Source organism: Penicillium maclennaniae, assembly GCF_028827695.1.
Source record: "Penicillium maclennaniae strain IBT 15551 chromosome Unknown utg000005l:1.0-2652337.0:1.0-2654196.0, whole genome shotgun sequence".
Taxonomy (NCBI): domain Eukaryota; kingdom Fungi; phylum Ascomycota; class Eurotiomycetes; order Eurotiales; family Aspergillaceae; genus Penicillium; species Penicillium maclennaniae.
Genome location: NW_026623217.1, coordinates 825,114 through 845,253, shown reverse-complemented (window position 1 = coordinate 845,253; position 20,140 = coordinate 825,114). Strand labels below are relative to the sequence as shown.

At 50.8% G+C, this 20,140-nt stretch overlaps 9 protein-coding genes across 9 annotated transcripts; 5 read left to right on the top strand and 4 right to left on the bottom strand.

The window, feature by feature from the left end:
• Window positions 1-54: 54 nt before the first annotated feature.
• On the bottom strand, window positions 55-2,106 carry N7477_005550 (WD40 repeat domain-containing protein; the record flags this gene model as incomplete). The annotated part of the gene is made up of 4 exons (XM_056967213.1): window positions 55-206; window positions 278-1,136; window positions 1,201-1,704; window positions 1,774-2,106. 4 exons carry the CDS (start codon window positions 2,104-2,106, stop codon window positions 55-57), a joined length of 1,848 nt encoding a protein of 615 aa, XP_056821967.1.
• Window positions 2,107-2,577: 471 nt separating this feature from the next.
• N7477_005549 (STIMATE family protein) lies at window positions 2,578-3,683 on the bottom strand (the record flags this gene model as incomplete). The annotated part of the gene is made up of 3 exons (XM_056967212.1): window positions 2,578-3,222; window positions 3,277-3,473; window positions 3,548-3,683. 3 exons carry the CDS (start codon window positions 3,681-3,683, stop codon window positions 2,578-2,580), a joined length of 978 nt encoding a protein of 325 aa, XP_056821966.1.
• A 1,676-nt stretch (window positions 3,684-5,359) lies between these two features.
• N7477_005548 (putative pre-mRNA branch site protein p14) lies at window positions 5,360-6,066 on the bottom strand (the record flags this gene model as incomplete). The annotated part of the gene is made up of 4 exons (XM_056967211.1): window positions 5,360-5,460; window positions 5,522-5,649; window positions 5,881-5,904; window positions 6,035-6,066. 4 exons carry the CDS (start codon window positions 6,064-6,066, stop codon window positions 5,360-5,362), a joined length of 285 nt encoding a protein of 94 aa, XP_056821965.1.
• Window positions 6,067-6,911: 845 nt separating this feature from the next.
• On the top strand, window positions 6,912-11,250 carry jhd1 ([Histone H3]-lysine-36 demethylase; the record flags this gene model as incomplete). The annotated part of the gene is made up of 2 exons (XM_056967210.1): window positions 6,912-10,322; window positions 10,375-11,250. 2 exons carry the CDS (start codon window positions 6,912-6,914, stop codon window positions 11,248-11,250), a joined length of 4,287 nt encoding a protein of 1,428 aa, XP_056821964.1.
• A 1,306-nt stretch (window positions 11,251-12,556) lies between these two features.
• N7477_005546 (uncharacterized protein) lies at window positions 12,557-13,392 on the top strand (the record flags this gene model as incomplete). The annotated part of the gene is made up of 4 exons (XM_056967209.1): window positions 12,557-12,612; window positions 12,665-12,763; window positions 12,901-12,929; window positions 13,094-13,392. 4 exons carry the CDS (start codon window positions 12,557-12,559, stop codon window positions 13,390-13,392), a joined length of 483 nt encoding a protein of 160 aa, XP_056821963.1.
• A 20-nt stretch (window positions 13,393-13,412) lies between these two features.
• N7477_005545 (D-isomer specific 2-hydroxyacid dehydrogenase NAD-binding) lies at window positions 13,413-13,729 on the top strand (the record flags this gene model as incomplete). Its single annotated transcript, XM_056967208.1, is given in 2 exon segments — window positions 13,413-13,519; window positions 13,537-13,729. The coding sequence occupies 2 exon segments, from the start codon at window positions 13,413-13,415 to the stop codon at window positions 13,727-13,729; spliced, it is 300 nt and encodes a 99-aa protein (XP_056821962.1).
• Window positions 13,730-13,874: 145 nt separating this feature from the next.
• Window positions 13,875-15,224, bottom strand: N7477_005544 (Gfo/Idh/MocA family protein; the record flags this gene model as incomplete). The annotated part of the gene is made up of 3 exons (XM_056967207.1): window positions 13,875-14,878; window positions 14,930-15,063; window positions 15,115-15,224. The coding sequence occupies 3 exons, from the start codon at window positions 15,222-15,224 to the stop codon at window positions 13,875-13,877; spliced, it is 1,248 nt and encodes a 415-aa protein (XP_056821961.1).
• Window positions 15,225-17,389: 2,165 nt separating this feature from the next.
• N7477_005543 (uncharacterized protein) lies at window positions 17,390-17,877 on the top strand (the record flags this gene model as incomplete). Its single annotated transcript, XM_056967206.1, has 2 exons — window positions 17,390-17,477; window positions 17,531-17,877. The coding sequence occupies 2 exons, from the start codon at window positions 17,390-17,392 to the stop codon at window positions 17,875-17,877; spliced, it is 435 nt and encodes a 144-aa protein (XP_056821960.1).
• A 585-nt stretch (window positions 17,878-18,462) lies between these two features.
• On the top strand, window positions 18,463-19,337 carry N7477_005542 (uncharacterized protein; the record flags this gene model as incomplete). The annotated part of the gene is made up of 3 exons (XM_056967205.1): window positions 18,463-18,544; window positions 18,590-18,857; window positions 18,905-19,337. 3 exons carry the CDS (start codon window positions 18,463-18,465, stop codon window positions 19,335-19,337), a joined length of 783 nt encoding a protein of 260 aa, XP_056821959.1.
• Window positions 19,338-20,140: the final 803 nt, after the last annotated feature.

Below are 20,140 nucleotides of genomic sequence, written 5' to 3'. Positions count from 1 at the left end.
CATTGGAAAAAACAGTACTTATGATGTTTGCCAAACTATGCGTCCACCTAAAATCTATCCTCTGATCTCCCAGAGTCGAACACGACCTTGCTCGTTGCCCACGGCCAACTGCTCGGAGTTGGGCGAGATGGCAACAGATGAGATACGACCCAAGGGCGTGTTGGAGGTAGGCCAGTTGCGGTAGACGGTGCAGGATGGGAGATGAACTAGAGAAGATGTTAAAAAAAAAAGAAAGAATAACGAGGAGAGACACAAGGGAAGCTAGGAATCAACATACCAAGACGCAGAGCATCACGCTTCCAGCGACTGGCCATAACCAGCATCTGGCCGTCAGGCGCAAAGACCAAGTGGCTAATGGGGGTAGTAAGCTGGTCCAAGACGCGGACCGGCTCCGGGTTACGGGGGACACCAGCTTGGGTACCCTCCTTCTCCGCGGCAGAAGCATTCGCATAAGCAGTAGCCCAGTCACGGCGATCGTAGACGTTGGTAATACCACTCGACGACCCAATAGCGACCCAGCGATCACCACCAAGCTGAGTGCGGCCAGAGCGACCACCAAGACTAAGAACAGTAGTGCCAACGGCACCGGCATCAAGCCAGCGAGCAATCACACGACGCTGCTTGCCATCCCACTCAGAGACCTCACCATTCTTGCTGGCAACAGTCATACCCTCACCATCGGACCACCAAGCAAAGTCAGCAACACCACCACGGCCATCGACGCGGACCTGCGCGATCCACTGTGCAGTGCCGGAGTCCAAGACGTTGATGACACCGCCACCCTTGCGGGAGCTGCCGACCAGACCGACGTAGCGACCGCAGGGCGAGAGCTTGAAGCGCTCCATGGATTTTTGTTCATCTTTGCGGTCTGCGGTACCGTTGACCTTGTCGACCTTACCGGTGTCCAGGTCCCAGATGTGGAAGTAGCGGCGACGGCCGGAGGCGAATATCTTGTTACCACTTGGCGGGGCGAATGCGGAGGTGTGAATCGGCGTGCGTTTGATATGCAGGGAGGTCAGGAGCGGGTTCGGGGCTGGTGCGGATGGGGAGATATGGTGGAGGAAGAGGGTTGATGCGGGACCAGAGGAAAGCAAGAGTGGGTAGTGAGGGTGGAAAGTGAGCGAGTCGACGGAAGACTAGATACACGTTAGGTCTTTGTTGCGTGTCGCATTTCGCATTTCGAGTCTTGGAAGATCTTACCGGTTGCGCCTTGCCGACGTCCTTCAATCGTTGAATATCAAGCACCTCCTGTCTCAGCTTTCGTTTTCCGCCTGAGCGAGCATTATCTTCAATGCGGGTCAGGTTGGTCGAGTTCTGAAGGAGTTTGGCGAGAGGCTGCATGGACAATTGCTCCTCCTCCTCGTCGGATTCCATTTCCTGATCACTGTCGACATCGGAGTCATCGGCGTTGATCTTGCGGCGTTTAGCCGCGAGTTCTGGGTTGGCCCATTCGGGAGTCGGGTGCAGACGCTGGTATTGTCTGCGCAGTCGCCGAACGTATTCCGTGCCATTGATGACATCTTCAGACTCAGTCACGCGCAGCTTGCGCAATCTGGCTTTGCCTGCTAATGACACGGCAATTCTCTCATCATCACTGTCATGCCATACGGCAGGGATTTCACCCTCAGAATCCTCGTCGGAGGGAGTCTCCATAGCTGTGATCTCATTCGGGGCGGGGGCATCGCCAGAGTCCAGGAAGAAGAGCTATAGAAAAGCAAGTTCAGTATCAGTCAGTCAACGGCGAAGCTTTCAGGCGTAAGTCATTTCACATACATCCGCATCAGCCATGTTATCCAGATCGCCCTCCTCATCCGCAGCACCCTCATCAGCACTCTCGCTCTCTTCATCACTGAACAGCGTAAGCTGCATAGCATCAGCGCGCTCCTGTTGACTCTTCAGCGCACCCATGAAGCCCGCATCATCACCAAAAAGCATGCGCTCCAGCTTCTTCTCCGACTCATCGGCCTCGGGAATACTCTCTTCGTCGGAGCTCGTCTCGTCGCCCATCTCAATGTCCTCGTCGAGATGCTGGTTCATGGCGGCGCTTTCGAAGGGAGACCGAGCGGTCGTCCGCTTGGTCTTTTGCTTCAACTCGGCTGGAGCCATTATGACTGCTCCGTAGATGACAATTGAGCAGAGCTTGCGATCGGCGGCGGGATCGAATATTTTTCTCTTTGATTTTTGCAATGCCGGCAAATTTCGGCGGTGTGTTCGGCGGTCTTACCGTTGGTGCCTGAGGCTGACAGTGGTGAAGTGGGTAACTCCAAAGCGACACCTAGTTTACAAATCTGTTTGGAAATCAGCGAAATTAATTGGAGTCTGATTTAATGGTGCTACAGATGAGAAAGGATTCTAAGGTTTTGCCTTGTGATTTGTCTTAGAGTTTGAGTGGGGATATATTGATGAGCAAATTCCAGGTTCAAAGAAGACAATTAAGTCAATATTTGAAAGTGGAGGATTCATGTACACGTTTATTCATGAGATAACAATCGTTTCATCAAGAAAATCCATCGATAATAGTAGTCAGAGATTCCAGAACGCCGCTAGCCAAGATTCGTTCATTTCATTATTATATGTTCACGCTTCAGCATTCCGTTTCCCGCCTTGCTCGCTACGGCTGCTGCCGGAGGAAGGAGGTTCATAGGGTGGCACCGGGGAATGGTCCTCAGTGAGTAGCTCTTCAGACCCATGAAGAGCATTTGCAACATCTTTGGGTTGCGACGATATGTCTTTCCCGGGCGCTGATTCTTCGTCACCCGAGTCCGTAGAGGAGTAAGCCTCATCCAGGCCAGCCAGAAGCGCTTCTCGGCGGTGAATATCATCGGGATCGTCATCGGTGTCTCCCGAGGTGTAAAGGTCATAAGAGAGTGGCTTCTTGATAAAGCCGTCGATGATATAATATTGGATAGCGTTCATGATCAGTGGGAACAGAAGCATGACAAAGGCGATCTGCAGGGCAGTATTGCCTTCTGTCCATCGCAAAGCCCAGTCGCCAATCTTGATGATGAAAGGCAACAGCTGAATGAGGAAAAAGACACAGAACTTCATACTGAACAGTCCCATGAAGTAGATGATGGATTGTTTGAGCCACCATGTAGCGCGCGGTGGTTGGCCATAGTTTCCAGATTCAATCGACTCGGGAGGATTCGCAAGAATAGTGTAGGAAGCGAGAAAGTTAAGAACGCGTAGAATGATGATAAGAATTGGAATTCCGAGAGTAGTCTTATATAATTGTTAGCGATCATGCATCTCCATGACGGGCAGGCAGCATCTTACATCGATTCCCAGATTCAGCAAGTAGAACGAGCAAGGGTTCGGTCGGTATGTCGTCTTAATTTCGAGCTGACCGGCCGAGAACATAGACATGAGAAGATTTGCCATGTGAAGCAAAACCGACCCAAAGACCTGCTTCGAAACGTCAAAGGCCCAGACCTTTATCGGCCGCTGGGGCCGTTCTCTCCATCGCTTGTAGACTAAAGAGGATAGTGCCAGGGCCCCCAGGCAGACTGGACGAGGAGAGAAAATGGCCCTAGAAGCTTGCATTCACCATTTCCATCACCGCCTGGGTCCTGTCCTGCTGCAGACGCTTCATGGTAGTACAGCATGTGTAAAGGCGATGAAGATGGCGACGGCGAAGATGCAGCTGCGGTAAAAGAGCTCGTTGCGATCGCAACCAGCGACATTGCAGATGGATTGTCAGTCACTGTTGTCTTGCAGGTGGCTGATCGACCGCAGAAGATCCTGGTGATGAGATGCGACCCGTGCTAGGATAACGGGCTCAGAAGTAACGAAGGGCCGGCAGCTTATCGATCGCGGGGGTTCGTGCGTCACTCGTGTAGCATGCTAGGAGGCAGTGGTGTTCTGTATTCTGCAGAGAACTCAGCCTAGAATAACACTGAGGTGGGAGGAGTTGGTCGTAGATAGGACGTCACGTTGAGCTGCCTTGCTGAGGCGGTACCGGTGGGGCTCGGGGCAGATTACTCCACACTAGTCACCCAGATTTCCAGGGTCATCATTCCCCAACTAGTCCCTGTGTCACATTCAAATCACGTATTATATCGATGTGGTCTTGTAAGAACATGAACTTTAAAGTCACTCGCTAGATTCTGAAGCTTGGCAAGTCTATCACCCTCCAGCACCTGAGCAATCTGGACTGTTATGAACCTTCGATCAATGACCATGACCACAAGTTTTCCGACACGATTGTTAAGAAGGGCACTCATTTTTCCGAGATCACAGTAGGCTCGGAGGTTTTGAGACCGTGAAACCGTCTGATTCTCGCTGTATGAAAACCCCACATCTCAACACGGGACTCGGAACACTCAACTCGCGGTATGCAGACTGCAAAGTTTTTGATCGACAAATCCTTTAGCATTCCAAACCAGCGAACATCAAGGTCTCGGATTCCAAGCTCCCGTTTATACACAAGACTTGCGGAACTTCGTCGCGCTATTTTGCAGGTGCCTCAATTAGGCTTCTTGCCTTGCCGGCCTTCTCCTTCAGTTTTGATACAGGTGAACGGGCTAGCTAATAAAGTAATTGTGTTCTAATTTGACGGGGGGGCCATGGGCTTCTCATGAGGAACAATCCTGATATTTTGCCCGTAGTCTATGAAGGGTTGGCTCGACAGCTTATGCGGCGGAGTTTAGTCTATTGTTTCTCCGTATGGAAGCTGTTCCCCACAGAAGATGATCGATTGGCCAGCTTACGCACGCAGCTTTATAATGTATCTGGTTCTCACATCGACCAGATCATCTTTGTGACTGGGGTACTAGCTCGTCGGTAATCAGAGAACGGTATGGGGGTTTGATTCCTATCTACGTGAAATTGATAGTATAGAGCGGTTCGCCAAGCACAAGACCCCATTTCTCTGCAGCGAGGTGGGTACTCTTAGGGTAATGACGCACTCGGCCTTACCGCTCAACGATAATTTGTCCTGAGCTTGAATCGTCAATTTTTCATACGGTTAAAGACCACTCTCGCGAGGCTAAGTCTGACAACTAGATACTGGAAGTCGAATCGTTGGTGTTCGTTGAGCAAAGCAGGGAATTGTGATTGATCGTCACGTAAGATGAACGATGGGATTGAATAGAATAAACATCGAAGAAAAATATCTCCTGCCGAAACGTGTTCATCGTGCGGGGAGGCCCCAAATTGATGCCAGGGAATAAACCCATTCAACCCTACATTCTCATACCTCAAAAGCACCGTTGATATGAATCGTGAAAAGAAAACCCAGGGAATAAAAACGCCGGAAACCCCTCAACCAACCTTAATGATAGAATTGGAGAGCCGTTGCAACACCATGCGCAGCTAAATGCTAGCAGAGGGCATCAAAAGAGTCGAAGGTCGTCACACATTACTCTATCCCATGCTGCTGTTTAAGTCGTTCCAGATTTTCTTGTCTCTCGGCGAGGTCTTCTTTCGAACGGAGCATCTTCTCGGGCTGGTGGTACAAGACTGTGCGGACTTCGTTAGCTTCCATCCTCGCCAGTGAACTGCATATGTCCGTCGTACGTACCAACCAAGTATCTGTTCTGGAAGTTGAAGCCATTGAGCTTATCGCATGCCTGCTTTGCGTCGTGTACGTCCTCGTAGACCACAAATGCAGTACCCTTCGAGTTATTGGCGATACCCTGGCGAATTTGCCTATCGACCAAGAAAACCAATTGTCAGCGGCACAGCGGTGAGGATCAGAGGGGGCACAGGTGGCTTGCCGGATGGGCCCAAATTTCCCGAAAAGGTCAAACAGTTGATCTGCTGTTACGTTGTAGCTGGCGGGGAAAAATTAGCGATCCTTCATTGGGCTTGCATGTGTCAAATGCAAGGGCACGCGACGAGCATGGGCGGCGGGGTGACTGGCGACTCGGATGAACATACTTAAGGTTCTTGACGAAGAGAATCCTAACAAAGAGTGAGAGTTAGCATCCAGGTACGGTCAAGATCGCAAATTGAACACGTATGAGAGGCTTCGTTCTGCGGCGAACAGGTGTTGGACACCGAAGCCGGAGGGGCACAAGAATTGCGCACATACCGATTTGCTTCGGGGGCGAGCTTCCGGCTCATTCTTAGAACAAAGTGGTTCGGTATGGAGGGGATATGAGTGTTTAAATGGATCGCGAGATACCCGGGGTATCGAGGGCAGTGGTCGTACGAGCAAGAGGAGAGAAGAGCGAACACACGCAGAAAGCACGAGGTCGCCTTGGCACCCAATGCGGTTTAGCGTATTCCAGATGCGTGCAAGATGACCTAAGATTTACCGTACCTAACAGAAAATCCCACGTGATACCACCATTGATGCCATTACATACAGTATCTGACTGTATTCATGACACAGCTCGGCGGCGACGCTCTCGTCGCAACTAGAGCTTCGGGGCATTAGAGGCTGTCTTTCGCCCTTCACTTTTTCCCACCGAACACAATCGATCGCGGACCGGTTTCTCACCCTCTGAGAACTGGCATTGATTTTAAAAAAAGACTCAAGGTGCAGAAGCACTTCGTCGGCCGCAGCGGTCCCGCGTACATACCTGACCTACTTGACTTCCCACTCTCTCACTTCGCCTACACCTTGCGCTCATCATTCCCCTCCTTTCACGGAGCGCTCCATCCATTCGCACAACCTCCGCTCGTCATCCAGTTCGCGGGATTCTACGCCTGCTGACTGGATAGCACTCGATCCGACTCTCTTGCAGTCTACGGGCTGCGCGGCGACTCCTCGGCGCCTTTGTCCTCCCGCCGCTGAACTCCAGACCCCCCCTCAACTAGACTCCGCGACTCGTTTCCTTCGCCCACGCCCTCCCCGAATCGGCCATCGAATATCTCGGTGCATCTCGCGGCCTCTTGTGCGCATGTCTGTGCCAGGAATGACTCTCCTCTCCTCCGCGACGGCCTCTCGCTAGTCCGTGTGGTCCATGATCCCCGCTTTGCACCCACCTGCCGCAATCGCAAAACTTCGCGCCTCTGACCCCTCCTACAACATTCTCATCGGCTCGGCACAGCCTGAGTGTGCGAAAATGATGAGCGCGGCGTCTTTTCTGTCCCCACTGGGTGAGCGCCCGCCGCAGTACCGCACGCCGTCCCCTCCGCGACGCGCTGTCGAGCCCATCACACCGTCCACCGCAGAATTTCGAGCATCAAGGATTGAGCGCGTCGTCGGTCGGGCTACCAGCCTTGATCGCGACCAGGCCCCATTTAATCCCAGTCAGAGTGTGACTACCGATGGGAATTCGCATTATCGGTCGGGTCACGGCCGGTCGAGCTCGACCATTGATACCCTCGCGACGATCGCCCTTGCAACCAGCCCTACCTTTGCACCACTTCCCAGTCTCCCACCATCTCCTTCATCCCGATTAAACAAGCCCTTATTCCCCCTCGGGATTGTCAACCACGAACGGGCCGCAAAACGCTCTCGTTCGGAGCGGATCCCGTCGCCGCAACGGTCTCAGGACGCACTCTCGAACGCAACCCACCCGAATATCCTGGAGAGTATGACAACCGACGCAGAGCTTTTGCTCAATTTTGCCCGACCTGCGAATTTTCAACCCGGCCACACCAAGCGAGTCAGCATTGACGAAACTCACTACCACTATGGAAGTGATGGAATGCGGCATAATCGCGTGGGCTTCGCCAGTGGAAGCTATGGTGGATCGGATGATGTGAAATCTGCTCATCACCCAGATGACCATGGTCCGTCGCGCATGAGATCCCAATCGGATGGGTCGACTTTTCTTTCACGCCCTGTGATCAACGGTATACGCCCAACAACCAGCGCGGGAACATTACCTCCCATTGTATGGGAGGACGAAATTGAGAATAGCCTCTGGACTTCATCAACGGAAAGACCTCGCTGTGCTGAATACGAGGACCATCGACCTGCCGCTGCTCAATCCCATGTGTTCCAGAAGTCACTTGATTCTACTCCGAAAGTCGAAGAGCAAGAAAGTGATTCGAACCAGGCAAGCTGCGCCGCATGCCATCTTGTGAGGATCCCTGTCGAAACTGAGGAGCAGGACGAAGACACGTGGATTGGTTGCGATGGATGCAAGCGCTGGTTTCATATCGTTTGTGCCGGGTTCAAAAACGACCGAGAGATCCGCACTGTCGACAAATTCATCTGCCGCGACTGTCGGCCACTCCATGGCCAGACTACATTTGTGCGGAAGTCCTCACGCGCCCGTACGGCAATTGACTATGCCGGTCTCAACCAAGGTCTTGTCAAGGCGGCTACAGATTCTTTAGAACACCACTATTTGGAACCCATTCGCCAAGGCAGAATCCAATTCACTCCAGAGAACTTTCCTCGAATGAAACCAGAGTTAGTCACGGCCGAATACTTTGAGCGTGGCAATGGATGGACAGAGCCGGTTGTGATTCCTGCTTGCTGGAACAACCGTGAACCAGTTCCTGAGGTTGATGTGGATTTTGAAGATCTTGTGAAAGAGGCTTCATCACAAGAAATGTTTGATGACTTACTCGACCATGTTTCAGAACAAGAAACAGATCTCCGGGAAACAGTCGACTGTGGTCAGGACCAGCTGGACATGGTCATCCCGCAGGGACTCACCGTCCGGGCCGTAGCTGAGCTGTATGGCCCGGAAGAGAAAGTGGAAGTAATCGACGTCAAATCACAACAAGGCGAGGACAAGAGGTGGAACATGCAGAAGTGGGCAGATTATTATGAAAGCAACGAACCCAACAAGGTCGTCCGGAACGTCATCAGTCTTGAAGTGTCTCAAAGTAAGTTGGGCAGGCTCATCAAGCGGCCCAAAGTTGTCCGTGACTTGGATCTGCAAGACGCTGTGTGGCCCGAGGAGCTCAAGGCTATTGGCGATTTCCCAAAGGTACAATTTTATTGCTTGATGTCGGTCGCTGATTGCTACACCGATTTTCACATTGATTTTGGCGGCTCCTCAGTGTACTACCACATCCTCAAGGGCAAGAAGACTTTCTTCTTCATCCCTCCGAAAGACAAGCACTTGAAGAAGTATGAGGAATGGTGCAACTCTCCAGCCCAAGACTCTATATTCCTCGGCAACCAGACCAAGGAGTGCTATCGCGTGGATCTTTCAGAAGGAGACACCATGTTGATTCCTTCAGGGTGGATTCATGCTGTGTGGACTCCAGAGAACAGCTTGGTGATTGGCGGCAATTTCCTGACAAGAATGAACTATGGCATGCAGATCAAAGTGCTCAACATTGAGAAGGAGACCAAAGTTCCCAGGAAGTTCAGATATCCATTCTTCCAGAAGATCCAGTGGTATACCGCCTTGAGGTACTTGGAGGATGACCCCATTCCCCCAAATGTGCTGGAGGCTTTTGCTCAAGACGACAACTACCGATTCCATCGACACTACCCTATCTACTATGAGTTTGGGGATCGCACCAACCAGGAGCCTGTGGGCTCTCCGTACTTTAATGCCCGGTTCTATTCTCAGGCCGAGCTTGAAGGCTTGCCGGAGTTGGCAAAGTATCTTTTGCGGACAGCTCTGATTGCAGGCTCCTATCTTGTCGACGGTGTGACGGTTGATGCGCGGAACGCGGTCAGACGTTCGATACCAAAGTCCATTGCGGATCCAATTGAGATGATCAGAAAGTTTGGTATTTGGGTGGCATGGAAGCGCGGGAATGAGAAAGCGCCTCAGTGGACTTACCCCGGCGTCATTGAAAGCAACCCCAAAGTATCGCTCAACGAGAAGAAAGCTGCCGGGAGGCCCAGTCGCCGGTCCGAACGCAACGTGGACAGTCAGCGTACCTATGCCGAAAGACAAGCAGTCCAACGACCTTCGGAGGATTTCATTGCAACGCCTTTGCCCCCGATCAGCAGCGTCATTTACGAGCCATCCGAAAGTGAAACTCCAGGACCAGTCGGGTTTCTTCCAGACATTGCTACGCAAGAGATTTCTGCACCCAAGCCGCGACCTGTTCAGCGTGGGTCCGGACTTGGACCAAAGCGTGTTGCTTGTGATGCATGTCGCCGTCGACGTATTCGATGCCGCCACAAGGACGAGCCGAACGATATGATTCTGGGCCGACAGATGACAGTTAACGGCTTTGGATCGGCATCAGGTGTGAGCACACCTTCCTCTTTGGCCCAGGACGCCGTTTCCGCGCTCAACTCTCTGGCAGCGATTGCTTCCCAGGCCGGTTTCCAAAGCAACGTTGTTGCCGGTGGCTCGGATCAATTCGAGGGATCGGGCATGTTTCAATCGGCAGTCATGGGAACCCCTACAGCGGCTGCCAATCGCCTTGGCGATCTCAGCCCTGACGGAGCCGGCGGCAAAAAAGGACGAAGTAAAGCGTGTGATGACTGTCGAAAGAGCAAAGTTTGTAGTTCCACCCTGTCCACAATGATTATAATCACTAACTTACAAATAGCGCCGTTGCATACATGACGAATATGGCAGAATTGACCCCGTGAAGGCTCAAGAGCGCTCGAAACCTCGAGGCACTGCTTCCGCCAAACGACCGCGGCCGAATGAGGAAGATGGTGCGCCTTCTTCCAGCAAGAAAACCAAGCAGGAGAGTACGTCTCCCACTGCGCACCAAGCATTCTTTAGCAACGATGACAAGGCATCGGTGATGCAAGTTGCCGCTGTAGCGGCTTATAGTCACGATCCTGTCGCTTTTGGCCCTTCTAGCCAGGTTCAAGAAGAGCCTCGCCAGGAGGAGACGTCCCTTGGCCTCACCTATGCATCACCGCCTGCTTATCATGCCGAATCGGTCGATGCGAAAGACCCCAATGCGATGTCTGTTTCGTCAAAGCCGACCACGTCCTTGGTTTCCCCACCTACGTCGCTGGTCGACGAAATGGATGTTACACAAGATGGCGAGGCACTGACCTCTGTCGAAAGTGAAGCACCGACGCTCCACACACCCAACTCCAGCTCTCGCCACTCTTCGCGTCAGCCCCGACTTGCCGAGCGATTTGAGCCGGAGGCCACATTATCACGACCTTCTAAACCAGCCCCACGGCCGGCACCCACCACCATGCGCCGCACTACTCCTGGTCCACTTTTGCCATCTACCAAAAAGCCTTCCTCACGCCCTTCGTCATCTCATACGAAGAAAAGCTCACCAATGGTTGAGAAGCGTTTTGAACGCCACATGGCATCCTCATTATCTCCCAATCAAACAAGCAAGCATATGAAGGGTCTCATCGATGAAGAGAATACGGATGCGGAAAGTCTTCGTCTAATCCGAGAGCTTCAAGAAGAGGAGTTTGGGCTAAGGAGGCGCTCTACTCGTGGTTAGAAGCGCGTCCAAGACCTCGATACGGACAATTCCTTCTTTTTCCCCCCCAAATTTTTCACCGCTTTTCTTTTCCACCAACGTGGTTTATTCAGGATATCATATCGGACTGGGACAGGTGATTCGGAGTTCATTATGCGGTCAAGGCGTCTTGTTTTTTCTTTTCCTTTTTTTTTCCCCTGAGCCAGTGCGGCCGTGGAGTATGTGTGATTTTTTGCGTGCATGGGTCCTTTTTGCCCTGCTGGGTTTGGGTTTTTCTTGCTTCCAAAGTCTCAGTGGACTATTTGTTTTCTTTTGTCTAGTTCGGCTCGAGGTATCCAAAGTTTGGACGGACTTTTCCACTTTCCTTTGCCCTCGACTTCCACTTATCTGAATAGTACAACCTTTCTCCATCGAATGTCTAAACACGATTCCGACTTGATGTTTTCTGGGATCTTTCCTTTGTGTTCGGCACTGTTCTTGGCGTCTAGATTCCCGAGAGCGCTCGTGTTTATCTTTGTGCGGTTTTACCATGATGCTCTCTGAGTTACTCTATAGACATCCTATTTTCCAATCTCGCGGTAGTTTTCGTAGCTCAGCCCTGTGATGCTCCCCCCCCCCCCCCTAATGGCACAGCCCGGGTGAATAGTTCCTCCCCGGAATTATAGAGGTGCCCTCTCATCAGAGCTTCAAGGCCCTTGAGATCTGAAAAGAACGCATGAAGCTATCAGGACTACCTGTCCGAACTTGAAGGGAATCGTCGAAGAAGACTGCTCCACCAGCCACAGTGCCAGAAGAGGAAAAAAACCCCTTCTGTATAGGTTGTTCGCGGTCGGGTCGCAGAGTAGAGGGCAACGAGCATTTACGCGAACAATTGGTGGTAGGATGGAAAACACTCATACGAGAAGAGATAGTATCTCAATGCATAGTGGATCTATGGAGATCTAGTTGGAAATTTACTTCTGACTGCTTGCACTACAAAAGCCAGATGATTCTACTGACGATGAATCACACGTCCATCGTTCCCAATCGCACCCTTCATTTTCCCCAGCTTTAGTAGTCGCAGAATGACGAGCGGTGTCGGCGATGCTCCTGACTTGCAAGGATAGACCAACTTCGGAACTCATAGCCGCGTCCGTCCAATTGTCGTCTGCAAGATGCAATTGCAGCGTAGAGGCCACGACACTGTGTAATAGTCAGAAATAGCCGGAGGGAAGGGATACAAGTGAGTCGAGAGTTGTGCATAACGGGTAGAGCACGCCATGTATGCCATTGCCGTGACTTGACCTCACGCCCGATTTTAATTAACAATCACTGAAGAATCCTCAGAATGGGCAAGTCGGTCGTGCTTTACCTAGAGGACGATATCAGATGGAATCATGAATTGTATGTTGTATGCCACGTTCAACGAGTATTTCGAGATGAAGAGGTAATACAGCTCGTCTCGTCCGGAGTTCATCCGAGCTCTGAAGGAGCGCACGTTCGGCGACTTCCTTGCTGTGTATCGACCATTCTGGAATACTGGAGGGGAGAATGGGTAATTGGGACGAGGAATCGATCTCTCTGTTGCCGGTTTCGTGCAAAGTGTTCGCGAGTGCAGGAGCTGCATTCGACTGGGTAGGCTAACCCGGGGTGTCCATGAATTTACGCTACTCTATACTGACTTTATGCTAGATCGACACTGCCGCTTTTGGCGAAGGAAGGTGAGATTTGTGATATTTATTGCGCTTCACATGGTCTTCCAGAGCGTTTTCCTTAAGTTGAGTGATAGGTGTGGTCTATTGCAATGCTGCACCGAGTCTGTCGTCGACACCGCTCTCTGGATGATCATCTCCTCATTCCGTTGCTTTCTCTCGGCCTTTACAAGCCGCTCGCTCGCTGGATCCAAATCAATTCGTTGACGCCAACAAGAACCTTGCGCCTATCTCACTCAACCCCAGGGACCATGCACTCGGTGTCATTGGTTTTGGCCAGATCGGTCGCTGCACAGCTGAGAAGATCTATCTTGCCTTGATTATGAAGATGATCTACCACGATGTCGTCCAGATGCCACGAGAGCTAGAGTCCGTCTCGGACGCCACATACCACAAGAGCATGGATACACTCTTAACAGTGTCCGGCTGTGTCGTGGTCGCCACACCTTTCAGCGGCGAGACCCTCTTTTGAACGCATCCTTGATAGCAAAGATGAGAATGGGCTTCAGGCTGATGAATATTGCTCGTGGAAAGTTGCTCGATGAGTCTGTTCTGATCGACGCGCTCAAGCGGGGTCAGCTTTCTGCAGCTGGTCTTCGGTCTGGACGTGAACTAGAACGAGCCGCACGTTAATAAAGAGCTGGGGTAAGATGAAGATGGCGGAAATCCTGACGCACAATGCCGGTATTTCTTTGGATTTGCATATTGGGTTTGAGCGTCTGGGTTTGGAGAACATCATATCATTCCTGCAGAATGGCAAGGCCATGACTCCTGTCAACCAACATCTGTTGAATAAGGCACTCGTCTAAGCTTTGAATGACGCGAATGAAGAATATCATACAATCTACATAGCATAATCCTGATATTTGGATGCTGCAGTTTAAGCAATCACTTGGGACCTCCCAATAAAGACATTCAACGCCCCCATAGAAATTATCAAGACTGATCGGCAACTCACAGCTCAAATGTACTCGTCGGCCGCACTTTCATTCCAGCCTTCAAATACGTCAGATCAATTGCGGCCATCTGCTTAATACTATCCTCGCCATCCACCCAAACTCCTGATCCATCACGCCCTTTCACCTTGTTCACAAACTCATTGAGCTGATAAAGATAAGTGGTCCACCAAGGTTGACCAGTCACTCCTCTCCCATCCTCGGGCGCCCAGGTATACGCCTTTAGGAATTCAGATTCTTTCCAGGTCTTCAAAAGCACTCCATCATCTCGATAGATCCTATGTGTATTTTCCACATCGATCCTATGGTAAAGGCTTGGAAATAGATGATTCCAGATCGTAACTTTGCGCTGGACGGTGCGATTCTCATCATCTCCGATCTTTCGCTCCCCCAATTCGACTTGACATTTCGGCCAGCCGAAGCCCGGTAGTGCCTTCATCCAAGACGTCGATGTAGAGAGATCAGCGACAAGGTGTCCCGTCGCGCCACTTGCTGTTTTGTATGTAGCTGTCATTGCCTGTTCAACAGGCTGATTCTCAAATGGCAAATCGACTCTGCCTTGTGCCTCCAAGACCTCTGTCGGTTCTTCGCGTAGGACCTGGCGCAGACAATTCAAATTATAAGTTCCAAAGTCCATCAAAGCACCGCCGGAAAGATCATAGCGCCAGCGAATATCATCCTTGGAGAATACCCCCTTGGGTAGGTACTGCTGCGAAGACACATGCTTCACGGGTCCTGCCAGAGAATCATCGTGCACGAAGGATAGGAACGTTTGCCACGCTGGATGGAAGCGGTAGTGGAATGCCTCCAAAAGGACAGGGGCATTGGGCCCTTTGAGCAGTGGATGGTTGAAGAGCTTTTTCGCTTCTTCGGCATTTGAACACGAGGGCTTCTCTAATAGGACATGTTTGCGGGCATTGAGAGCCCGCAAGGCCCACTCGAAGTGTAGGCTGTTGGGCAGAGCGATGTAGACGGCATCAATAGTTGGGTCGTTGAGCAAATCTGACTATACATTAGGCACTAGCTCTGCAATTCAGATACTGAGTGCGATACCTTCGTAAGTGGCATGCACAATAGGAATACCATGCTTCCTGGCATACGCCTCTGCGCGACTGCGATCTCTAGCTGCGACAGCGGCAACAATGACTTCTGAGTGCGCTTGAGCTGGCTTGATCAGTGAAACTGGACTACCCAGATTTGTCAGATCGATTTGAGCAATTAAGTCGTGTTTTGCTCACGCGATGTTTGATGCTCCGAGGACTCCGAAGCGGATTGCGTCATCCTTCTTCTTGGCCTGCGGCAGGTTGATGAACCCGGCGTAAATGCGATACAAGGCAGCGAAAGCCATTACTTCTTTGCAAAGTAGCTTGGGATTTTAAATTCTTTGTATTTGTGGGTTAACGTAAGGGTCTGTAATGGTAGATTTGGAAAGCTTGAAAAGGGGTCTGCCGTAAGTCTCCACTATGTGGTAGTTAACGATGTGCCGGGGACGAGACCGAACTTAATAATTAGGTTTCAGAAGCATCCTCTTTTACTTGCCTCCTACGTTGAAGGCCCCGGGAGGTTTCTATAGATCAGAAGCATTAAATTTGAAGATAGCGATGAACTCACGCCTACTACAATTCAAAGTCATGAAAATGACATAAGATAGGAGGATGTTGTAGTTATGTGTTTATATCACAATTTGGAAACCAAGTCGCTCCTTGATCATCGCAAGAACACTATTCGCAGCTTTTCTATGCCAGTCTAATGAGATTGGAGATGAGGCGATGGTTCGTAAAGGAACCGTAAACCATGACTGCGTCTGGCCATCCGGGCCTGAAGTTATTACGAGGCAAATGACCGATATCTTGTGATTTGCACTGCGCGTGTAAGATCCTCGTAGCCGTTGCACGAAAAACGGAAATACAATGCTCCTGTATCTCAGTGGATTGAATGTGCTGCTGTGGTGAACAACCTGCCTGGCAAGCGCGAAGTAGAAAGCTCAGAACATTGGCCGAGAGATGCATTTGAAAATTCCCTTGGCATGCATGCACTCCAATAGACGATGTCGAGGGTTGAGCGGAATCGTATGAAGAGCTCCACAACCTTTCTACCTCGTCCATATATTGCAAGATAGACGAGTAAGAAGCCAACACCAACTCCGAACTTTCGCCCAACACCTTTCGAATTCGACTGCAAAGGCGGGTGCAGTGGTAGGCAAATATACATGCTTGAATCATGATAAACTCGGATGGGTTCAAATATTGGCAGAGCGCGTGGATCCAGCCCAGCATCTCGGCAGGAGACTCGCGGCCGGCGATGAGTGCTTTGGCTTGCTATGTTTCATCAGAGACACTAACTATAAACCTCGGATCCAAGAGTCTTACAGTGCAGCAACAGACATATAGAGTTAAATTACGCGCATCATGCCTTGATAACTGCTCCAAATCCCGGATGCGTATCAAAGAGGCCATGCCTTGACAGTGACGATCTCCCTCTTCTGATCCCACAACCGATGTGAGATGAGGATTCGATAGGAACGTTGGGTCAGTCAGTCCTGTTGGTCCATACTTCGCTATCAATAAAAAATTCTTACCTCATACACCACAAACATCCAAATCGCCAATAAGGTGCTGTCATTTCTGTATTGAACAGGATCGTCTAGAGCTGCATTGACGGCCCTGAGAGCTGTCCCGTACGCCTGAGTTCTGTTTCGAAGTGCAGTTGTTGACCCCGTTGTACTAGCTAAGTATGCACATGCGATGGCATCACAGACTGCATATACTTGAGACCCTTCTTGCATGCTGGATATGATGCGTGGGATCGTAGCGAACATGCTGCTGTCTATGCTGGTATCGGCAAGCCCAGCTGGGAACTTCTCTAGGACCAAAGGAATCACATGGTGACTCCGTACCGGGGGGGGGGGGCGGCCCTCATATATCATTTGGACAGAGGAGGTGAAGCCAGACTGGGTAGAATCGGCTTTGACCATTGGCGGATTGTGGTAACGCAGTTTCCGCTCGCCATGCCTTTTACTTGGTTGAAACGACAAGATATCGGCAATACGAAAGCGCATGCTAACCTCCTCTCGATAGCCTATACATCGTCTTTCTATTCGTAGACATTGACCACAAGAAACTCGTGCGAGATCACGCTAGAAATTAATTGATGAGTGGGCCTGATACGTTTAAATATCCTAGGACCTTCATACCTTGATACGTCGCTGTCGACATGGAAAGCAGTTCCGGCTATATTTACCGGTGTTCGGCATTGGCTTTGGGACAAACTTCAGGTGGCTCTAGCGAGAGTCCTGTGCTCGAATCCAGACTCGTGAGGGGTCAGCTCCATCGCGTCAGCAAAGTTCAGCTTTGGCCCCTTTGGGAAATCGATTCGTCTGGCCAATGGCAGATGCAGCCATGACCATCCTAGTAGACAGCCCGCTCAAGACTATAAATATGCTGGCAAGTCTCTAGAAAATATCGACTCTTCAGTACAGCTCTTGCAATCACCAACTCATCTCAACCACCCATCATGTCGCCTTTGCCAGTTATTGTCTGTGGCAGCTCCAACCCGCAAATTTTCAACGCTGTCAAGCCTCTCTACTTACCTGAGTATGAAAGTAAGGGGGAAAAATCCAGCCAGCACCTATCTAAACACTAACATCATCCCCAGTTATACATAACGTCACCAGCAGCGCCTCTGGGGCAGTCGAAATACCTCTTTTGCTGCAAGAACAGACCCCTAGTATTGCTGGGCAGCCCAACCGTGGCACCATGGACTATTCCAGGCCGCCTGTGGCTGTCTTTGCCGGGGCTTTATACGGCGACGAGGAATTCGAGGAGATGCGCCAGGCGTGCCAGGGTCTCAGTTCCATACCTTGGCTAAAGATGGACATGAATATACCCCGCCCACCTTTAGGACCTGGTTACGGTGAACATGTTGTCAATAGAGTTAAGGCATGCATGAAGAAGATCGAGACTGAGGGGAAGTTGGAACAAGATGGTGTTTGGCTTTATTGAATCCGTGTGGTGGGGTTCTGGGTTTTGGGAAAGGGGGGCGGTTGCAACTAACACATTATTGGATCTATCGATGTGCAATAACTTTCAATTCAATATGATGTGGGATCAACTAGAAGTATCAATCATGTCTCTTATGGCTCGGGTAGCAAATTGTTCTCTGAGGATATCTCTGAGAGAAGTTATAGAAACGAGTTGACGGTAGAAGTGCTATAGCACGAGGACTGATAAGAATAAAATATATACTTAGTCAAGAAGTATTCAGTATGAATGATCAACGAGTATAAATTGTTTCATTACAAAAATCTACAAATTTTTAGCTCACACATAGCTTGTCTTGACGGGCATGATAAGCCACAGTGAGACCACCTGGTACAGCGTGTAAAGGCGGAGTGGAAGGCGGTGAATACTCGAAAATTGTGCCCCCTTTGAGTTCTATGCCCCGCCATCTAGTGCCAAGCGCGGTACCGGGGAAGTCCACGTCGGCGGGCTCCGATAAATGCCCCCCCACGTCGACAATCCTATATATTATATCGTTTCTCCTCACCTCTCTCTCGGCTCTCTTTAATCATTTGTTTCCCTTTCAAAATGGCCTCTAAGTACTTTTCTCCACAGGGAGGTCTGCCCCCTCAGACCCAACTGCTCACAGACCGCGCCATGTTCACTGAAGGTATGCGCTACTGGGTCCAGATAGGCTTACAATAAGCTAATTAAGAATTATCCTATTCTATAATCACACGCGGAACCATGCGAGATATCGTCGTGAGCTTCCTCCCGTATTGGGAGAAGACCCGGTTGTGGGTGATTGCCCGTCCATTGTCTGGGTTCGCCGAGACGTTCTCGCAATACATTATGGAAGTGCAGGCCGGGGGCGGCAGTGACCGTGCGGAGCTCGATGACACCGCCGAGGGCGTCGTGTTTGTGGTGGAAGGCGAGGTCTCAATTACCCTGGACGGCAAAACGCACACGCTCACCGAGGGCGGGTATGCATTCTCCCGCCGAAGAGCGGATGGACCCTCCGTAACAACAGCGCGGCGACGGCCCGCTTCCACTGGATCCGCAAGGCCTACGAAGCGGTCGACGGACTCGATATGCCCGAACCCATCTTCCTCAATGAAAAAGAAATTGCGCCGACTGTGATGCCGGATACCAATGGAGCCTGGGCAACCACCCGTTTCGTCGATCCAACCGATCTTCGTCACGACATGCACGTCACCATCGTGACATTTGAGCCTGGCGGTGTGATTCCCTTTGCCGAGACGCACGTTATGGAGCACGGTCTCTACGTTCTGGAGGGTAAAGCCGTCTACCGACTTAACCAGGACTGGGTCGAAGTGGAAGCGGGCGATTTCATGTGGCTGCGTGCCTTCTGCCCGCAGGCCTGTTACGCGGGCGGCCCTGGCAAGTTCCGCTACCTGCTTTACAAGGATGTGAACCGTCACATGAAGCTCTCCCGGTTTTGATCGATTTTGAATTGAACTGGACTTTTACGCGACTGTTGAGGGGGCACACTATATTGAGACTAGCCACCTTTTATCTGTAAATATATGTGTAAATGGCGTGTCTGAGAACTTCATTTTCTCAAGTCTTCTCGTCAAGGTTATATAATAAGCTTTTGCCCTGTATCGTAGCTCACGCGTAGCCGGGAATCCCCAGGTGTTGAAGACCGGCCTGACACCTGTGATCACAAGGGAATTCTCGAGTTGTGGTATAAACACCTCTCGTGAGTCATAACTGTCTGCAGTCACACTTTCAGGTTGCTTACTACGTGGACTTGGGCTCTTATCATCCATTTACCAGTGAGATGTATGTTTGACCGGCTCAGCGTCTGCGACGCACTTTCTGGAAGTACCCTTCGCCCAATTGAAGTCTTTACGAGGTCAAAATTCGAAATTGACGATACAAAGGAAGGCATTCGGGAGAAGCACTTTTGACGGAGCTACCGTTGTCAGATATCGATCGGGGTGGACGTCCTTCAATCTCTATGCAAGCCGATGAAAGAGCGGATTTAGGGGTCTCTGGACCCTTTGCACTTATTTTGGACGAATGTATACCTGAGCATACCAGCAAATGATTGCAAATACAGAATCAAACCGGGTTTGGTGGAACACTGCACAACGTTAAAGTAGCCTCTCCATGGGGGAAACATAAACTTGGAGAGATTAACAGCACACAAGCAACAAGAAACAATCTCCAAGAGTTTTTCAAGGCTCAAGAAGCTGTCGATTGGCTAGCATGATCGTGATCTCTTGATCTAGAAAACCAC